The sequence below is a fragment of the Lepidothrix coronata genome, unplaced genomic scaffold, assembly GCF_001604755.1.
Source record: "Lepidothrix coronata isolate B3197 unplaced genomic scaffold, Lepidothrix_coronata-1.0 Scaffold236, whole genome shotgun sequence".
Taxonomy (NCBI): domain Eukaryota; kingdom Metazoa; phylum Chordata; class Aves; order Passeriformes; family Pipridae; genus Lepidothrix; species Lepidothrix coronata.
The window spans coordinates 749,649-768,343 of record NW_016690416.1 but is presented as its reverse complement, the minus strand read 5'-3'; the positions used below and the strand labels follow the sequence as shown (position 1 = coordinate 768,343).

Sequence of the window (18,695 nt, the reverse complement as noted above, 5' to 3'; positions counted from 1 at the left end):
AAGATGTTGAGTTACCACACCCAACTTGCAGGGATATCAGTGCTGCCCACACTGGCTGAGGGCTGCAATCCACCACAGCCACACTGGGACATGTATTGGGGGGGTGTTAATACTTTCACACATAAAATTGCAAGTAAGTATTTTTGCCTTTTGCTGTGTCTGGTGCACCCTCATTTGAACAGGGACAGACAGGAGCTGAGCCCAATTCCTTCAGAGAGCCCAGCGTGTACCTGATTCTCCACCGACCCCCATCCAGTGTGGGCTTAGATCTGAACAAATAATTTAATGGATTTCTCTTCAAATAATTTAATGCATTTCTCTTGTGATGTGCTGTGCCCAAGAAGCCAGGCAGTGGAGGAGCAGGCAGGCTGCCTTTGAACAGAATGCCTTCCCCACTTACATCAATCGATACCGCGTTTCCCGAGGAATTCACAGGAGAAAGATAAAAAGAAAGAACAGGGGGTTTGTAACACGATTTCCAACAACTGCGGCTTAGCAAAGTACAAGAACTTCTGGTTTAAAGTGCAAAATAATCCTCCTTAATCCCCGTCTACAATACTTTAATTAATCAAAATTCTATTCTTACCGAGGAGCGAGAGCTGTTTGGACAGTTTGGGCGTGATATCGATGCCGTTCTTGAGCCAGGTAATTCGGGGATTAGGGATGCCCTCGGCGTGACATCTGAGGCTGGCGGACACGCCCGGCTCCTGCGCCTGCGTCTCGGGGTACACCCGGATCACCGGAGGCACTGCGGGAAACAAGGGATTGGGCACTCGGAACCCCCCCACTGGTGCCACCCCCCAGAGCTGCAGAGAGCCCTGAGCCTGGAGCTGGGCAGAGAAACAGCGCTCTGGCCTCCAGGGCAAGCTCCAGGAATGGTTTCCTACAGCTCAGCCTGGGGGGCAGGACACAGAAAATAATTTCCCAAGCCCTGGCCCAGGTTGCCCAGAGAAGCTGTGGCTGCCCCACCCCTGGAAGTGTCCAAGGCCAGGTTGGACAGGGCTTGGAGCAACCTGGGCTGGTGGAAGGTGTCCCTGCCCATGGCAGGGGGGTGGGATGAGATGGGCTTTAAGGTCTCTTCCAACCCAAACCATTCTGTGATCCTCTGATTCTGTAACAGAAAATAGTAAACTAACACACCAAGGCCAGGGAGCAACTCTGAGATCCAATTTTGTATTTACACCACTCTTGCTTGTTCTTGCTTTCATTAAGTGACTGATCAAACTTAATAGTTGGACTAAAACCTAAGGTGGGTTTTAATTTACAAGTTACTACTTACAAGTTACAGGATAAACTCCAAATCTTCACTGAGTCTAGTAAGGAAGGAATTGGAGTTTTTGCCTATTAGAAGTAGCCTAATATTCAGTATTAACTGAATATCCATCAGGAAGTAGCCTGTGTATTTACTACCTCTTATTCTGAATAAATAAAGTGTTTATCAATTACTTCTTTTCACTGAGAGGTTTTCAAAAAGTGACTTACCTCATTTCAGGAAGGCCCCTCTGAACCACTTAATATACTCAATTGGCAGAACTACTAATTATATTACAATTTCAAAGATGCTCATTGATTTTCAATCATGTTGCCTTCACTGCTCAAACCAACAAGGCTTAATACCACCCATTAACTCTTTCTTACCAATTTACTCACAAACTACAAAAAGAATTTGCAATATTGCAACATCAGTGAAAGACAGCAGTGAGACTCTTTCACCTCAAGGGACAAATAAAAGGAAATGTGAGGATGTGCCATAACAGGGCTGATGGTGTTTGTGTTTCATAATGAAGGGCTCAACTTTTCCACCAGATTAGGAGATTTTGGGGCCCATGATGTAGCTGAGGAAAATGAACAACAACTGCTGGCACTGGTGGAGGACAGAGGAAGATTTGTGGGTTGTGTTTTGTTTGTTTGTTTTTTTTAAGAAAGCCTGAATGAGTTAATAACAAACTTCTTCTGGAAATCACTGGCTTAAGGTATCAAACTCAGTGCTCTATTTTTATATAGTAACTCATTAGGCTCCAGGATTATCAAAACTAAATTGTCTTAACAGTTGCTTTAGAATAAAATGAAATCCTGGTTTGCAGCTTGTTATGTGTCTATACATCCATATGGAGACAGTTTAAATAAATACATTCTCCAGCACACACTTTCCATCTTCCTATTTCTATTTTTTATGGGTCTTACCAGAGAGAGATGTATTTTACTTCTGTCTTCTCCACCAACTGCCAAGCATTAACCAGAGCTGAGTCGTCAGCTTGGAAGGAAATCAGCCCCGACAGAAAGCCCTCAAGTCTACTTGGGTTTTATGGCTTTAAAAGTGAGAGACTGTTGAAGTGTAATGTGAGAGGAAACGCCTACAGCCAACTGGAGAGGGAAAAAAAAAACAGGGACTTCTAGCAAAGGAATGGCTTTGAACTCCACCTCTGCACTGGACCTGTGAGTTTAGTTCCCTGTCTTCTATTTCCACTACTTGAAAAGAAAATAAAATATGTTGTAAGGTGAGGGAAGCACCATCCAATAGCTTTTTAATCAGGGCGTTACCAAAAAGACCAGGTTTGTTTTATTAAACTGAGTGTTCAATTTCTAAATAAAAGCATTTACTACCATTTTATCTCCTCTTCCCCACATTACTGTCAGGTTTGCAGCCCCTCCTGACTTCAGGAGGTGACAAATCCAAGGGGGAGGAGAGCAGGAGAAGGGACCTGCTGCTGGAGGTGCTGGTGGCTGTTGCAGCCATCCCTGTGTTTATTTAAGGCACAGTTCCCAAGCAATTCTGGGGAATAAGACTGGGAGTCATTTCATCAGTACCTTAGAAAATGAACTTAAATTTCCCTGAGTCAGTGTGTCCAGGTAAAACACGATAAAGACAGTAATTTTTGTCCACTTTGACAGAATTTTATGAAGGTCCTGCAATCAATGCTTGTCTCACCTATTATTTGCTTGCTACTAGTAACATTTTGTGAATGAAATGATTTACTAACTGAGGTGCACTGAAAGCCCCTGTGATTTATTCAGACTCACAGCTGGAAGGTGCTGTGTCTCCTACAAACCCAGAGGAAAAAAATTTACAACATCCAAGGAGGTCAAGTGCCCAAATCCGGATGAAATCAACTGATTTGGCTGAGATGCCTCATGGCCAAAGGCATCAGAGCAATGTCACTCCAAGCCTGGTGTCTTCTTCTCACCTGCCAGCTCTCAGAGACAGAGCCCATCCCAGTCATCACCAATTTAATGCTCTCAAAACCAGTGGGGGCTGATATTTTCTTGTCATTGTTTGCTTTAGGCTTTCCTGTTCATCTGGGCACTCGTGCCAGCTCTCCCCATGATGGTCACAACCACTGTGATCCCCAGAATTAGGGCACTCCTTCACAATCAGCCTCACACCTTGAGAGTCTGCACGTGACTAATCCACCTATTTTACCTGCAGGGCTGAAAACACAATAGATTTATACTGCAAAAGGTAGCTCAGAGGTCCCAGACACTGAATCAATGCTCTGCACGAAAATTTCCTCAACTTAAATTTATAGCAAGGTATCTTTCCAAGAGTGATTAGTAAGGGAATTGGGTTTTTTTCACCTACAAAAAAAGATGTGTTGCACCTCCATTCCTGCTCTCTTATCATTTTCCTGCTCCTTCTACTTTTAAACTTTTTATTTTTTCTCCCTTGTCTTACATATTTCACTGCACAGGTAAATTATTGCATGCAAATGCCTTGTGATAACAGCAAACTGCAGAATGCATTTTTATTGTCCTTGCTACAAATTAATACATTCCAAGTAAGCACATTTTTACTTTAAACTTGCAAAGGTTTCAGCTCCAGACTTTAGGATATATGGATTACCCTTTGCTTTTTCCCTAGGTGAATATATATCATCGCTAACCATTACCGTGTCTGCAGCCAAGGGCAATATAAAAATGCCATTATCTTAAGCAAAGTAGGAAAAAAGAGGCATTGAAACAAGCAGGAGATTGGGTAGATTGCCTACTGCTGCATACTGAGCAGCACCTCAGTTGTGAGCAGCCCAATCCATTCCAGCAAAGCAGCTCAGGTGATAAAGCACACGATGAGCACAGATGGTGGCACCGAGGCCCACAGACATCCATTGCTGCTGCAGGAGCTCTGTACTCCAGGGGCTGGTGATAATTAACAGATTAGTCATTTACTTGAGATGTTTCGCTCTCTCCATTTATGATTTGAAAGGAGTTTGCAGCATTGTATGTTTGCTCTTGAAAAGCCACATTACCAAAACACCCGTGTTTGTAACCTCTCCCTGCCACTGCAAAATCTGTCCTATTGGACCCTTATAATTGGGCTGAGGATCAAATGGCTTTTTAAAACTGCTTTCAAGGAATACAATATTCTGATTTATGCTGATGTTTTCCTGAGTGCAAGGACCAGGGAAAATGATGCCCTACACTCAGCAGTCTCTTGATTTGCAAACTATCAATTTTCATAGTTGATTACAATTTTATGAGATTCTTTATCCTCAGCAACTCTTTTTTTCCTCTTGAAAGTGATAAATTGCTTTTCCTCACTACAGTTAGTGTATGCTGTACACATTTCCCAAGCAATATCCATACGTAGGAGAGAACATAATTTTCCTACTGTTCTTGGCTTCTCCTGATCAAAGATACCAGCACACAAAATGAATTTTTCATTCTTAAACTGTTTAAACACTGCCTTTCAGCACTTTCTTTTCTTCCAAAAATGTTAAGGGCCAGATGTATAAACACACTGACTTAAATTTTACCACTAACTGTGAATTCTAAGAGTGCTCAGCTCAACACAAACCTCCCACCCCAACCAGGCTGTATTTCACAGGTGCTTCTTGCCCAGATGTGAGCCAGTGGTTTGGGGCACTGATATGGTGCTCTTCACATTTTCTGCCTAACAGGATTCTCATCTCTGCTTGTCAAAATGACCATCTGGACCTACCCACATTATTTGGGATATCCTGAACCAGCTGATACAAAGGGAAGTGCTGCAAAGCAACGAGCAGTTGAGCAGCAGTAGAGCTCCAAATCCCAGAAACTTCCGATGTCGTCAAAATCGGGCTGCAAAATTTCTATTTAAGCTCGTATTTCCTAACTTTCTATATCCCTTAAGCAATGCAAAAGCCAGTGTTACATTCTAAAAAGAGGCAAAGCAGAAAGCAAGATAAAGAGAATATAGTATGTTAATAAAAGCAGATGAAGTGAGCACATAGAACTAGGATCAGATTCTTTTGTAAGCTGGACTGGTGGGTCTCAGTGGGAACAGTAAGACAGGGCCCAGGTGGTACAAAAAGGATCCAAGGACACTGGAAGAGTTACTGCAGCTTTGAAAACACTGAATTAACTGAAAAACAGTCTAAAAGTTTGAAACTGTACAGACACAGTGAGCTTGGGAAGGGTTGGGGATAAACCCTTTTACTGCCAGTTGGCTCTTCTTTCTCTATTCTCTCCCAACAGACAAACTTGGGAGCTGTCAAAAAAAAATTCTGATAACTTTTTTTCTGATAATTTTTTTTTGTGGAATAAAACCCCCCCCACGTTTTTGATGTTAAAAGTAGATCAGTGCCTCCCCAGAGGAGACAGGAGAGCAGATACACCCGAGTTCTGGTTGACTTAGTTCTGTCACATTCTCTTACCGTTTTAGTCCAGTACAGGGAAGCAACAAAAACCCTCCCGTGTAGAAGATGGAGTTTTTAGTTTGATACAGACAGACAGAGACAAGCCCCAGTGCTGAGCAGAGCCCATCAACCACACTTAGAGTCTCAGCATCTTCCCTCTATTCACTTTGGCTCAGTTTCTTCCCTCTACTCCTGTCAAGAAAAATTCCTCCATTTGTCCTTTAAGTTATTGAAATCCGAGGTTTCCCTGCAGAGGGCTCTGCCTTGGGAACCCCCTGATGCATCTGAAATCCAGCAAGGCTGTCCTGCCATCAGGGCTGTCACCCCAACATCAGTTGCTGGACAGAGGCAAAAAAGAAGAGAATTTAGTGATGTGGGCAGCCAGCCAGCCACATCAACAACTGCAAAAACCTGGCTTTGAAAAGCCTAATGGCACACACAGGAATATAAGATGCTGTAAGACAAAGATTCCTAGACCCTGCACTGTTTTCTAGCAAGGCTGGGTTGATACCAGAATGCCTGGCATTTTATTCAGTATTTAGTGACTATACAGCAACATTAAAAAGCCAACAAGAAAAGTGGGGGTTTTTTTGTATAATGGCATTTTTCTATCAGCAAGAAAACCCCTGTGCAGCTGTGGTGTGAAACTTCCACTTAAAAGAAAATGTGATCTTTCAACAAGTTAAATCTAAGTGGCAGGCACGAGTATGGAACAGATCACCCCCTCCCCACACTCCATCCAGCATTCCTCTCATTCTGGTTTTAGTTTCAAAGCCTTTGGGCCTTCTATTCTCAGTGATGATAAAGTCTACATTGTTGTCTGCCAACTAAACTCCATTCAGGCCTCATAATACATCACATAATAGACACGGGATTAAGTTGTTAGCTGGCTTTTCTTTCAACTGCCATTCATCAACCAAATAGCACTTTGAGGAAGGAAACCTATTTTCCCAGCTGCAGCTTGCACAATTTAGTTATCCACATTGCCAAGATTTACAGTTTACTCTCTCAAAAGATGACAAATTATTATGGAGAGACATTAAGTCAGTTTTCATTCAAATCAAGCGGGTGCCTCGTGCTCCCCTCCAGGTACTCGCTGTGCTGGGGGAGCACTTCCATCCAGCACACCTGGTTTTTAACTTAAACCTAAACCTCATGTCCACCATGGCTCTTCTTAACATCCATAAACACCCTTTTTACTGTTCCTCCTCTCACTATTAACCTGTGTAACCTGCTCCTACCAGTTGAAAGCTCTCCTTTGTGCATGCCTGCACACATGTAGAGAAAACACTTGATATTAATTTTTCTTAGATTTCTTCTAATACAGTTACTGAGTTTTCCTTAAATATAAACACTTCCATACCAGAGTATGTCAAAATCTGCCCATAGTTAGCAATGGGTGACCCTGTCTCCTGTTCTGGAAATACTGCTGGGCATATTAGCACATGGAAATAAGGGTTTAAAGTTGGAAAAGGATGTTGCTGCTGGGGAGGTGGATACTCCATGGGCTGCTCCCTTGATGAAATGCTGGTTTAATCTCATGTAATTTTAAACCAAATCCGACTGACTGAGTTTGAGGTCAGGAGAAAGATAGCGAGTGCCTCAATATAAATTCCACCAGGCACAAATGTGGTCCAGGGGACGGAGGTGAACGAGAATGCTGGAATATGGCCCGTGTGATTCTCTCACCCGTAAAATGGTTTGCCCTCATTTTGCAACCCAGTGGGCCAGTGTAAATAGCCCTCAGTGAACCAAGCTGAGTACAGCAGGGCAGGAATCTGATACATAGCTGGGAGTTGGATGGCTAGTTTTGGAAACACTGCTGTATTTATTTAAATATTCTGGGCTATTTCGTGCAACAGAAATGATTTTCTGGAAGAAGAAATTATCGAGGCAACACTTGTGTTGACAAAAGTAGTAATTAGTTTAAGAGATGCTTTGAAATAGTGCTCTGAAGTCTATGGAGGTGTCAGTGACAGCTTTTTTGACAGTGAGGATCCCTGCTGAAGGCCAGGTAATTACACACAGCCCCCCTGGCACTTTTCTTTCTGACTGTGAGTGAGCCCCGAGCCGCGTTCGCTCTCGGGCACAGAGAGTTTGGGCCGTGGCTTCACACGCCTCTGTGTGAACGAGGCTAACACACAACTTTTCTCAGGGAAGGTTTTCATGGAATGTCATATATGCCATTTACTAACCATTCACCTGAAGGATGTGGGTCTGATACAGCTCCTCGTAGCCGTAGGCATGACAGGTGTAATTGCCCATGTGCACGGTCGTTACCTTGGTGATGTAGAGGGAATCGTCCTCTCCAAAATCCTGCATGGAACAGAAGACAGGAAAGGTGCCTTGTTATTTAGTAACAATATTTTAAACACTCCGTGAATGGAGACTACCTGTTCAGTGGGTTTGATGGCATCACAGCCTGGGGACGCAGCTTGAATTCTGAACAGGAGGTTTTAAAGTTCATGAATCAACAGGCAGGGAGGAAATAAGAGGTGATTTAAGAGTAAGGAAAGCATCTCATCTGAGAATACAAACTTTTGTGCTGGCTGCTAACAAGGTGCTCTTTGCACATAAAAAGATGGCAAGCTCCTGCTGTTTAATTTATGGGGGAATTTAATATCTCCCTATTAACCTCAGACGCATAAAACGCAAACCTTTGGGTGGGTTCAGGGTTCCTTTATCTGTGCTGGTTCTTAGAAAAGGCACTGCAGCCTTGAGACTTGAGGAGAAAGAACTGAAGCTGTTTGTCACTTATCTCAGACAATATCCTAGGCAGGAGACAAGCAAGTAGACAAAAAGCCTTTTCTCAGACAAACCTGTTTAGATCTGTAAATGTTTAACAAGTATCTTTCTTCATCCCCTTCATCTTCCTAGATCTGCTCTTGCATTCCTTCAATTTTTGACTATAGATGGGGAGGATATGAGTTAGTAGAGATGTTTTGGCACTTGAATATGTTGTACAAGTGCTCTGCTTAGGAATTTATTTCAACTCATTATTTATTTATTTACTTCAATATTTATTTACCAAATTACAGCTAACAGAACCACAGCACTGATGGGTATGTTAAGCAGCTTCTCTTGTTACTCCACTAACGTTCACACTTCTGCAGCTCCACAGTGTTTGCATTTCTATGCAAACCCTGGAGGATACATTTAAAAACAGTTCATGAGCTTAAGGAACGATTTTCCTGTAATCATCCCCACGTGAGAAGCATGCTAAACTGACCTCTTTGCATAATTTCACTGCAGTATTATGGGAAAATCCAACTTTGAATCAGGGGGCACAAACCCAGTACAAGGGAGTGAGTGTTGGAGAGTGGCTTTGCTCCTGGAAACCCAAGGGCTTGTTTCCAAAGCTCCAGTGTGCAGCTGGAAGGCAGCCCAGGGGGCAAGGGGAAGCCCCTCCATGAGGTCCTGCCTGTGCCACCCTGGTGACATGGTCATGCAGCAGCGGGTGAGGAGGGGACAGCTCACCACTGTGTCTGCCAGCAGGGCTTGACTGAGCAGGCCAGGGTGCACAGACTACACAGGAAGGTCACTTTGCTCTGCTGGTTGGGAGTCAGGAACCTGGTCCTAATTGTGCTGGGGAGAGGGAATCCATGTGCCCTTCTGTGCTGCACCCATAGCAGCGCCAACACAAGAGTCACAGCATCATAGAATATGGTGAGCTGGAAGGGACCCATCAAGATCATCAAGTCCAATTCCTGGCCCTGCACAGGACACCCAAGAGTAACACCATGTGCCTGAGAGCACTCCCTGAGCTCTGGCAGCCTTGGGGCTGTGCCCACTGCCCTGGGAAGCCTGGTCAGTGCCCAACCACCCTCTGGGGGAAGAACCTTTTCCTGAGATCCAACCTGACCCTGCTCCAGCCATTCCCTTGAGTCCTGTCTCTGCTCTTCAGAGTGAAGAGATCTGTACCTGTCCCTCCACTTCCCCTCCTGAGGATGGAGAAGGAACCACCCCCCTGCACTGCTGCTGCTGCCAACGCCTGCCAGGTGCTCAGCAATAACAAGCAGGAGTTGTTTGATCACCGGATGGGCTGATTTCTAAATCAACACCATTTGGGGCTCCTTCCACCTCACATTTTCCGCCTCTTCACGGTGCACCTGCTGTGCAGTTTGAAGCTTTCCTTTCCAGCCACCACCTTTTGAACATTTTTTGAAGGAAGCTGCGGTTCTGCAGCAGCCGTGAGATGCCAGCTGGCACCTTCAAGAGAAGTACAAAGGAGCCCATCTCTTGCAGTATGGATTGATCTGGCACTACTTCTGCCAGCTCTTGAATCTTCTCCAAAACCTTCTGTCTGGCACTAGAGAAGCGTCTTCATGCCTCTCCTCTCAGTGGCAGGTCAGCACTGGCAGGGGGGAGGGAATTTTGAGAACTTGCCTAGTTTTTAGACATGCTTTAAGGCAGATTTAGAGAAATATGGAGCTTACCAGCAGGACAATAACCCTTCCCAAAGCACAGACCTTCACCTGAGAAGGCACAGACATAACCATAACCTGGTTCTGTGGCAGTGCTGCCCCGATAGGCAAACATATCAACAATTACAAAGAATCAGAGTAAATCCACAGATGATCTGAAATCCATTATCTATCATCAAAAGCATCTCAGATATTATTGTCACCTCAATGTCAGGCAGACTCAGCATCTACACTGTGGGATTAGCTGGTTAAACTATCCAAGACATTATTACAAATATCTACTCAAAAATCCCCATTTCAAGCATTTGCCTGTTTTCTGGTCAGTTAGATCTTCCCTGATGGAAAGCAAAGATGCATGAGTAACTGCAAACAGAAAACATATCAACCCTGTTCAAACGATATTTGCATGAGAGAGAGAAAATGCCTTGTACTGGAGGGGACTTAGTAACAGCTTTTAAAAGTTAAAAGAAACTCAAATTGAGTTTAGATCAATAAAAGCAGGATGGCTACTTTTATGGAATGATTTATAAGGAGTTGTGGAAAAACAGGACAATAAAATCTTCTCTATTTAAGTAGGTTTCTTCCTTTAAGACATCTCAGAAACATATTCTGAGTGCTTGGTTTGTGCTCTGTAATTGTCTTTTTATGGACAATCTGTTTTTTCCAATGCATACAAATGTATTAATATAAGTAAAGACCCTTACAAAAACAAACAGATGCAAGACTATAGTATTATTCTCTCCCTCTCTAAATGTGTTTTTCTTGAAAAGAGGGGCTTATGTTGGTAAAAACATGGTTTATGACTTTAAAAAAATATTTTCTGATTTCTAGTGCTTAAAGAAAGTTATCAAGGAAGATTTAGGTTAACACTGTATCATTTATGTTGGGATGAAGGAAATCATCAGCTCTGTACTAGAATCTGCACACACAGTAAATTCATATAAGACTACAGCATTATTAAAAATGAAAAGTGTTAGATGTGGAAAGGAAAAGGTGATTAAGAGATTAAAGGTTTGATACTGAACCTCTTGTTGCTACAAAAAATAGTCTGAATTCTCTAAGAAATTAATGGCTCTTTCTGTGTGTTTATGGCAGCTCACAGTTTCTCCCTGTGTTTCCCTGTGGATATAATTAGTACATTAGGATTTCACAGCTACATTTTATATCTCTGGCTGCATTCTTATGCACAAGCACTTTCTGTGTGTGTTTCAGACGGGTATATTTGGAAGTGCTGTAAAAACCAAGCCCCAGAGCACTAAGAAATGATGAGTCTTTGATTCCTTAACAGCCCCTAACTTTACATCTCGCACTGGTCCCAGTCAGGAGTGCTGGGGCACAGTGGGAAGCTGTGGGATAGGTTTGGGATGTACCCCATCTCCCTCCAGGTTGCCTTTGGGAGCTCTGAGGAGCTGCCCAGCTGCATCTCTGGGTGTGAGTTAACCCTGCCAGCTGCTGGGAGGGGGTGGGCAGAGGGAACAGGAAGAATTCAGGGTGGGAAAAGGCAGAAGAAACATGTTAAAGCTTTGGGTTTATTTCAGATAGCTTTTGCTTGTAAAGCCAGTTTTCCAAGTCACCACAAGCCTAAAAACAGAGTGAACCACAAACATCTATAAAACTGAGGGAAGGTGATTCTATCATCCAGAACTATCCCACCTTTAAAGCTGAGGATTTCAGGGCTGTCCAGGAGGCTCAGCAAGTGCTGCACCACCCAGGGAGCTGGGACTGCCCTACCCCAACCCCAAAAATGCCCCACAGTGAGCTGGAAAGGCATTTAAATGTACTGTCCCATGAAAAAGAACAGGCAACCAGGAGAAAGGCAAGAAAAGTAACTTCTGAGACATGGTTTTCCTCATTTACCACTGAAGGTGAATTTTCATGGAGTCATAGAATCACACAATGGTTTGGGTTGGAAGGGACCTTAAAGCTCATCCATTCCCACCCCCTGCCATGGGCAGGGACACCTTCCACTAGCCCAGGTTACTCCAAGCCCTGTCCAACCTTGCCTTGGACACTTCCAGGGATGGGATGTCCCACAATTTTCTTGTGAAGAGGAAGAAACAGAAGTGATGAAACCAGAGGCAGAACCCACCTAACCCCACAAAGTGATGAACTCTGCACCACAGCAGCCAGATAGGCACAGGGTGTTCATCACCTCTACTTTATGAATTTCATTATAAAATAATTCTACACATTCTGATAAAAAACCCTCAGAAACCTATGCTTATAATTTCTCATAATTGATAAGGTCGACTAGTGGCAGCTGATAAATTGGCTTCTCCAGCAGTTCGTCTCATGTTTTCTCTCCCTTTTTCCAATAAAATGTTCTCTGCCCTTCACGAGCTTCTTTCATGTCTGGCAGTTACCCCTCAGCTAAAGGACTGATTAAATGACCTTAGAATATATTTTAACTTTTCAAGATTAAATAAATGCACCACCCTGCCTTTTACATTGATAACAGCTTGGTAATCTATAAAATATTAAAAAAAAAAAAGCTGCTATTCACACAGTCTGTTTCAGAAAACAACAAAGCAGATACCAGAAAATGGATGTGTACCTTTTTTTTTTGTATTGTATTTCCTTTCCATCACTACTGATTACCCAAGGCATCGCTCTCTCCAAACACAGGACGTTCCATATTTATTTATCCCCTTCCCATTCCAAGGCATTCCCTGGGCACGGGCTCTGCCGGGGCTCGGCGACACCGCGCTCGGAGACGTGGAAAATGTGGACATTGCCTGGAAATCCTGCTCACATTCTGTCCCAGGTGAATCCAACCTGTGACTGTAACACCACAGATCTCCTGCTCTGACACCCCGGAGGGAGCTGGGGGAGAGGAGCCCCGTTAACCCTGGATATGGATCCAGCCCCAATGCCAGGGGGTGCGGGCACCCGCCACCCACCTGCTCCTGACTGCTGCAGATGCTTCTTCATGAAGCTTCCCAACATATCTTGGGGCTGTTCCAACATTTAAACCCTTTACATTTTTGGCCAACTCTCCTGTTTTCCAGGAATTTTGAAGAGGAGTTCAAAAAAAAGGAATTTTGAAGAGTAGATTCAGGCTTATTATTTTTTAGGTTAACTTCCAACTTGCTCAAGAAAAAAACTCCAATAAGGAACAGAAAAGCCAATCCCAGAGACACAAAAGCAGAGACTCCCCCACCTCCCCAGCTCTGGGGGAGGCACACTGGCACATGTCACCCTGCAGGATGACACTACAGCCACGGGCAGGGACACCTTCCACCTTCCAGGTTGCTCCAAGACCATCCAACCTGGCCTTGGACACTTCCAAATTCAAGAAAAACACCACCCTGATTTCACAGTCACTAAGACATATTAGCCAGTTCCCATGAAAAAAGCTTGCCTGATCCTCACAGTCCCAGAAATCTCTCTCTGATAATGTTTACAGGGTTTTAAAACGAAATGTACCCAAGCATTTAATAAGACTATTATTATTCAAAATCTACAACAATGGCTATCACTTTGGAAACGATTTCTCCTCACTAATCAAATGCCTCTGATCTTTTTTTACAATAGATTCATGAGTGATTCATATAAAAATAATAAAAACTAAATTAGTCATGGGCTCTTAAATCACTTTCTTTGGTGTTTTTAATAATTCATTTCCAGAGACAAGCTGAGAACTTATGCTTCATTAATATTATTTGTTCTTGGTTTTACACATGCTATCACTTTAGTCATTTACATGGAGAAAAAAAATCAGCCTTAAGCAAATGCCAGAAAACTATTGCAAACACAGCCTGATGGGACATTAATTTATCTTTTCTTGTTTTTCTGCTCAAAGAATTTAACACAACATAAGACTTTGCTGGTGAGCCAAAAAAAAAAGTTTTTGCTTGAACATATGGAAATGAACTTTTTAGATAGTTGTGTAATTATAATATAGATAAAAAATGGGTGAGTTTTATATCCTGAGAAACTCAGAGACAACATTACAAGGAAAATCAATGGTAGGTACAGGCCTCTAAAAATGCAAGTGGATACAATTTCTGTAATCTTCATTATGGCAAAATGTGAGGCTCTATATTCTGAAAGTACTGCCAGAAGTAATTTTCCACTTAACCTCTACTTTAGAGCCTGCAAAGACCTTGAGGAAATACAAGGATTTTGTAAACTTTGATTTGAAAGTGAACAAACTTGGCTCTAAAGGTGCAACTTTGTGTCATTCGCTCCCATCGCTGCAGCATCTGGGTTTGATCATTTTAACAGCCCAAATTCCCTTAGCAGGGAAATAATGGGGTTTATTTTTTTTATTATTTAACAGTGAATCTACATTAAAAACATGAGGGTATCACCTTCATACAGACTGTTTTAATGGGAAAACTAATGCCAGGGAGTTGCACTTCAAAGGTTGGCTGTTTGCTTTGGGTTTCAAACATTAAAGATGGCAAACAACTTGTTAGAAAAGCTGAGTTTTGAACTAATGATCTAAGGCCAGTTTGAGTTAAAATGTACAGATAAAAATGAAATCAGTAATGAAAGACACTAAAGAGTTTCTGCTCTAGCTACTTGCATTACACTTGGGAATTCACCACGTTCTTATCCACCTGTACACCACAATATTTGTTTTCTTATGGTAATCCTCTCTTCTCTGTTGTTTGTGTCTGCTTCTGAAGGAATAACTTATGTTTATAAATTTTATCAATTTATGTATTTTTCTCTGGAGATAATGTCAAATCATGTGAAACAATGCCCTGTAAATATTATGTAAGTACCTTTGACTCCACGAGGAGTTTATTATATTTTCAAATTGAGGAATGCTTGCATAAGCATATATTTGGGAAAATGTATTGCCTGTTCCCAGGAGGCAAAAGTATATTATTTTGAAAGATGACACATCTGAACCACTTCACTATTTGTAATCAGAAATCAATTTATAGCTATGACAATCTTATCAGTTTCAGCTACATTATAGTTATTTTCTGCATGAGAAAAGTTGATGTGACTTTTTAAAGCAGAACTGCAAAGGGACTTCTAATGGACAAATAATATGGATGGGTAATTTATGGAGAAATAATATTTTTATGCTAAAAGCAATCTTAAATGTTTGCAAGAGAGATCATTTAATTACATGTACCATTAGGATGGCTCTTCTTCAATAGCTGTGTGACAACTCATTAACAGAGCTCCTCACAGACAGGACAAGACAAATTATTACGAGTTGCTTATGAAAGCTTCTGATTAAGAGAGCAATGAAAAATTATTAATATTTTGTTGCCAATCAAGATATCACATAAAAATGATTTAACTAATGCACTTAAACAACCAGGCTTTATAGTAATCTTCAATCTTTCAGTCCTGTGCAAATTTAGGATTATCTAGGTTTTTGTTGGCTGTCTTTGTCACTTGCAGTATTAATGTGGAACACGGTCATCCTTCTCAGACCACATTTGCCATGAATCCAGAGAGAACAAAGCCAGGAAGGACCCTCAGCAGTGCCTCTCCTGTGCTGCTCTCACACCTGGCTGGAAGGATTCTGGTTTTTCTAGACTTGAGCTTCTATTTTCATCTGATTTCTTGAATTAGCATTTAGAAGAGAAGGAGTTTAATTGAAACATAATACCAGGATTTTTCCAAGTGTGTGACTATCCTGTAGGTCCGTATGTGATTACCATTGTGCCAAGAGCAGAGAGGATTTTCTTGAAGTTAAAAAGGTACAATTAATCTCCTGTTGCACTTCCAATTAGCCAAATTGCCAACCTTATTGTGAAAAGCAGAAATGCAATCGAGTTTCTGCTTGAGGCGCCCTAAAAGAAAACTGAAGTAATTTAATTAACTGCCTTCAAGTACATTAGAAGCACGCTGCCTTTACTTCCCTGCTGTCAATGCCTTTAAATAGATTATTGTTTAATGGGAGTTTCTGTACCCACAAAATGCTGAACCTTTGAAGCGTCTGCTGCCACCCCCCAGCCTGTTGGACACACATGGCTGCACACACATTGCTGCATTTTCACATGTCACCTTCTCAAAGCCAGGGCAGGTGACACCTCCGTGGGACAAACAGCAACCCCAAACACAAGGGTGTTCACACTGCAGATGATGGCTCAGGTTTCACAACTACAGGACTTTAAAAACTTGGACTAAAGCTGGACAAGCTCGAGCAGTGGCCCCTGGGAATCTCATGATGTTTAGTGAGACCAAGTGCTGGTGCTGCCCCTGGGTCGGGGCAACCCCTGGTGTGAATCCAGGCTGAGGATGAAGAGATGGAGAGCAGCCCTGGGGGTGCTGGTGGATCAGAGGCTGGATTCACAAGTCAGCAAGGAAACTACACAGCTGTGTGCTCAAAAGATCAGAGTTTAACAGGCCTCCACCAACAGCTCACCAAAGACTTTCTTTCTAAATGCTCAGCTCTATGGGCCACACACCAACCAGGTACAGGCAAATGAATTTTTTTCCCCTTGCAAACAAGAAAGACTCAGTTAAAAAAGCTGGAGTTCAGTTTGTGGACAAATCTTGGGGGCAAGAAAAAAAAGGAAAAAGCAGCAAGGTTTAAGAAATGTTGGATCGCAACACAGACTAAAAATTGAGCCTGAAAACAGCTTTTTCAGAAGATGATGTTAAGGACTTTTACTGAAAAAAACTACAGCTGTGTAGTTTCCTGACTTGTGGATCACAAGTCAGCAAAGTGCACTTGCAGCCCAGAAAGCCAAGTGTCCCCTGGGCTGCATCACAAGAAATTTGGGCAGCAGGGCAGGGGAGGATTCTGCCCCTCTGGACCACTCTGGTGAGACCCCCCTGCAGAGCTGCCTCCAGCCCTGGGAACAGCACAGGAGGGACATGGAGCTGCTGGAGAGAATCCAGAGGAGGCACCAAGAGGATCAGAGGGCTGGAGCAGCTCTGCTGGGAGGAAAGGCTGGGACAGTTGGGATTGTTCAGCTTGGAGAAGAGAAAGCTCTGGGGTGACCTTATTGTGGCCTTGCAGGTCCTGAAGGGAGCCCACAAGAAAGATGGAGAGACTATTTACAAGTGCCAGGACAAGGGGGAATGACTTAAAACTGGAAGAGAGGAGGTTTAGATGGGATATTAGGATGAAGTTCTTCCCTGGGAGGGTGGGGAGGCCCTGGCACAGGTTGCCCAGAGAAGCTGTGGCTGCCCCATCCCTGGGAGTGTCCAAGGCCAGGTTGGACAGGGCTTGGAGCAACCTGGGCTAGTGGAAGGTGTCCCTGCCCATGGCAGGGGGTGGGACTGGATGATCCTTATGGTCCCTTCCAACCCAAACCATTGTGTGATTCTATGATAAATGAAAAGACTGGATTTACCAGCTGAAGGACCCTCCCTTCAGCGCTGCTATCAACCAGTGCTTCAGACCTGCAGGTGCCCATCCTTGGCAGCCACAGAGGGGACAAGTCTGAGCTCGAGCATCCCACAGAATGCCCGTGGTGGCAGAGGGAAAAGGAAAAATGGCAATCTCCAAATTGTGCCACCTCAAGCAACCAGACCAGAATAGAGATGGCAGCAAGAGATACAGAACATAAAAAATTTTATACAGCTTAATTAAAGATGAAAAAAGGTGTGGAGGTGTTCATTAGACTAAAAAATGGATGTGTAGTGGTAGCAGGTGTTATATGACAAGGTGATAGAGGTCATAAACTGACATGTGAAACATTAAAATTGAAGCATAAATCCTGTTTTTTTTCCCTGTGAGAATCTCAGTGCTCTTTTGATAGAGTTTCTCAGTGATATACTAGTTCAAACAGATCAAAAAGGGATTTTTTTTTTTGCTGTATTACACTCCATGGGAGTGTTGAATCATTCAGGAACCAGTGAGCTTATATGCAAAGACATAACTCTGCCTCTTAACATAGAATAATCAATGGGAAAGAGAATTACTTATAAGCAACCCGGAAATCCACTTGGGCTGGCACTAAATGATGGGAGGAACTGGCATTTCAGTCTGAAGATGTACTCAGCATTCTCTTTAAAATAGTAGGAGTTGCAAATGAACCCTCACAGCCAAGTGCTATCTGTCCTGCAAGGATGTGCTTCTACTCCAATTCTTGGACTGTCATTTTATGTCCAGTTCACATATAAATTTTAATCCTTTAAGATTAATCTTACCAGAGACAAAATTTCATAAATGTGAGATAAGTACCGAGAATTTTCATTATTTTTGGCCAATAAATTCTAAGACCACTCTTAAGCCTCCATTGCATTTCAATGTCCTGCTCAAAGCAGTGACAAGAAATACATTTTAAAGGATAATACTTGCTGTGATGAAAAGAAAAAGATGTTTTGATGGTTTTAATTACTGAGCTTGTGTACACAGTAATCACCTATACATGGTGCACATGATTTTCCTGCTAAGGTAGAGCCAACAAATAAAATACTGAGATGCCGTGTGCATTTCTGTCCCATGTGCTGTAATTTTCCTGTTTTAATGCAGAAGAATAAACCAAAGATTTTTCCCTTTTCAGCAATCCTGGATACACAACAATTTAGGGAGCTATAGTATTGACTGTAACAGCTCTGAACTGAGCGGTTATCAAATTAACAAGAGCTGAACGAAAATATAAATCAACTCTTGCTGTAGTGTAATTAAAATAAAACCTGATTTACCGTGTACTTCAGTGGAAAGAGAAATGAAATACAGACCATATTTTCTGTACACTACTTTTCACACTCTCCATAATTAAATGTTATT

At 42.6% G+C, this 18,695-nt stretch overlaps 1 protein-coding gene across 5 annotated transcripts in view; it reads right to left on the bottom strand.

The window, feature by feature from the left end:
- FSTL4 (follistatin like 4) overlaps window positions 1–18,695 on the bottom strand; it is a 199,749-nt gene that overhangs the window by 19,970 nt on the left and 161,084 nt on the right. For all 5 annotated transcript variants that reach the window (XM_017834624.1, XM_017834626.1, XM_017834625.1 and 2 more), the window contains 2 exons: window positions 7,808–7,928; window positions 587–748 (listed from right to left, as the gene is read on the bottom strand). In XM_017834624.1, coding sequence (XP_017690113.1) covers window positions 587–748; window positions 7,808–7,928 — 283 coding nt within the window. The remainder of the gene's footprint in view (window positions 1–586; window positions 749–7,807; window positions 7,929–18,695) is intronic.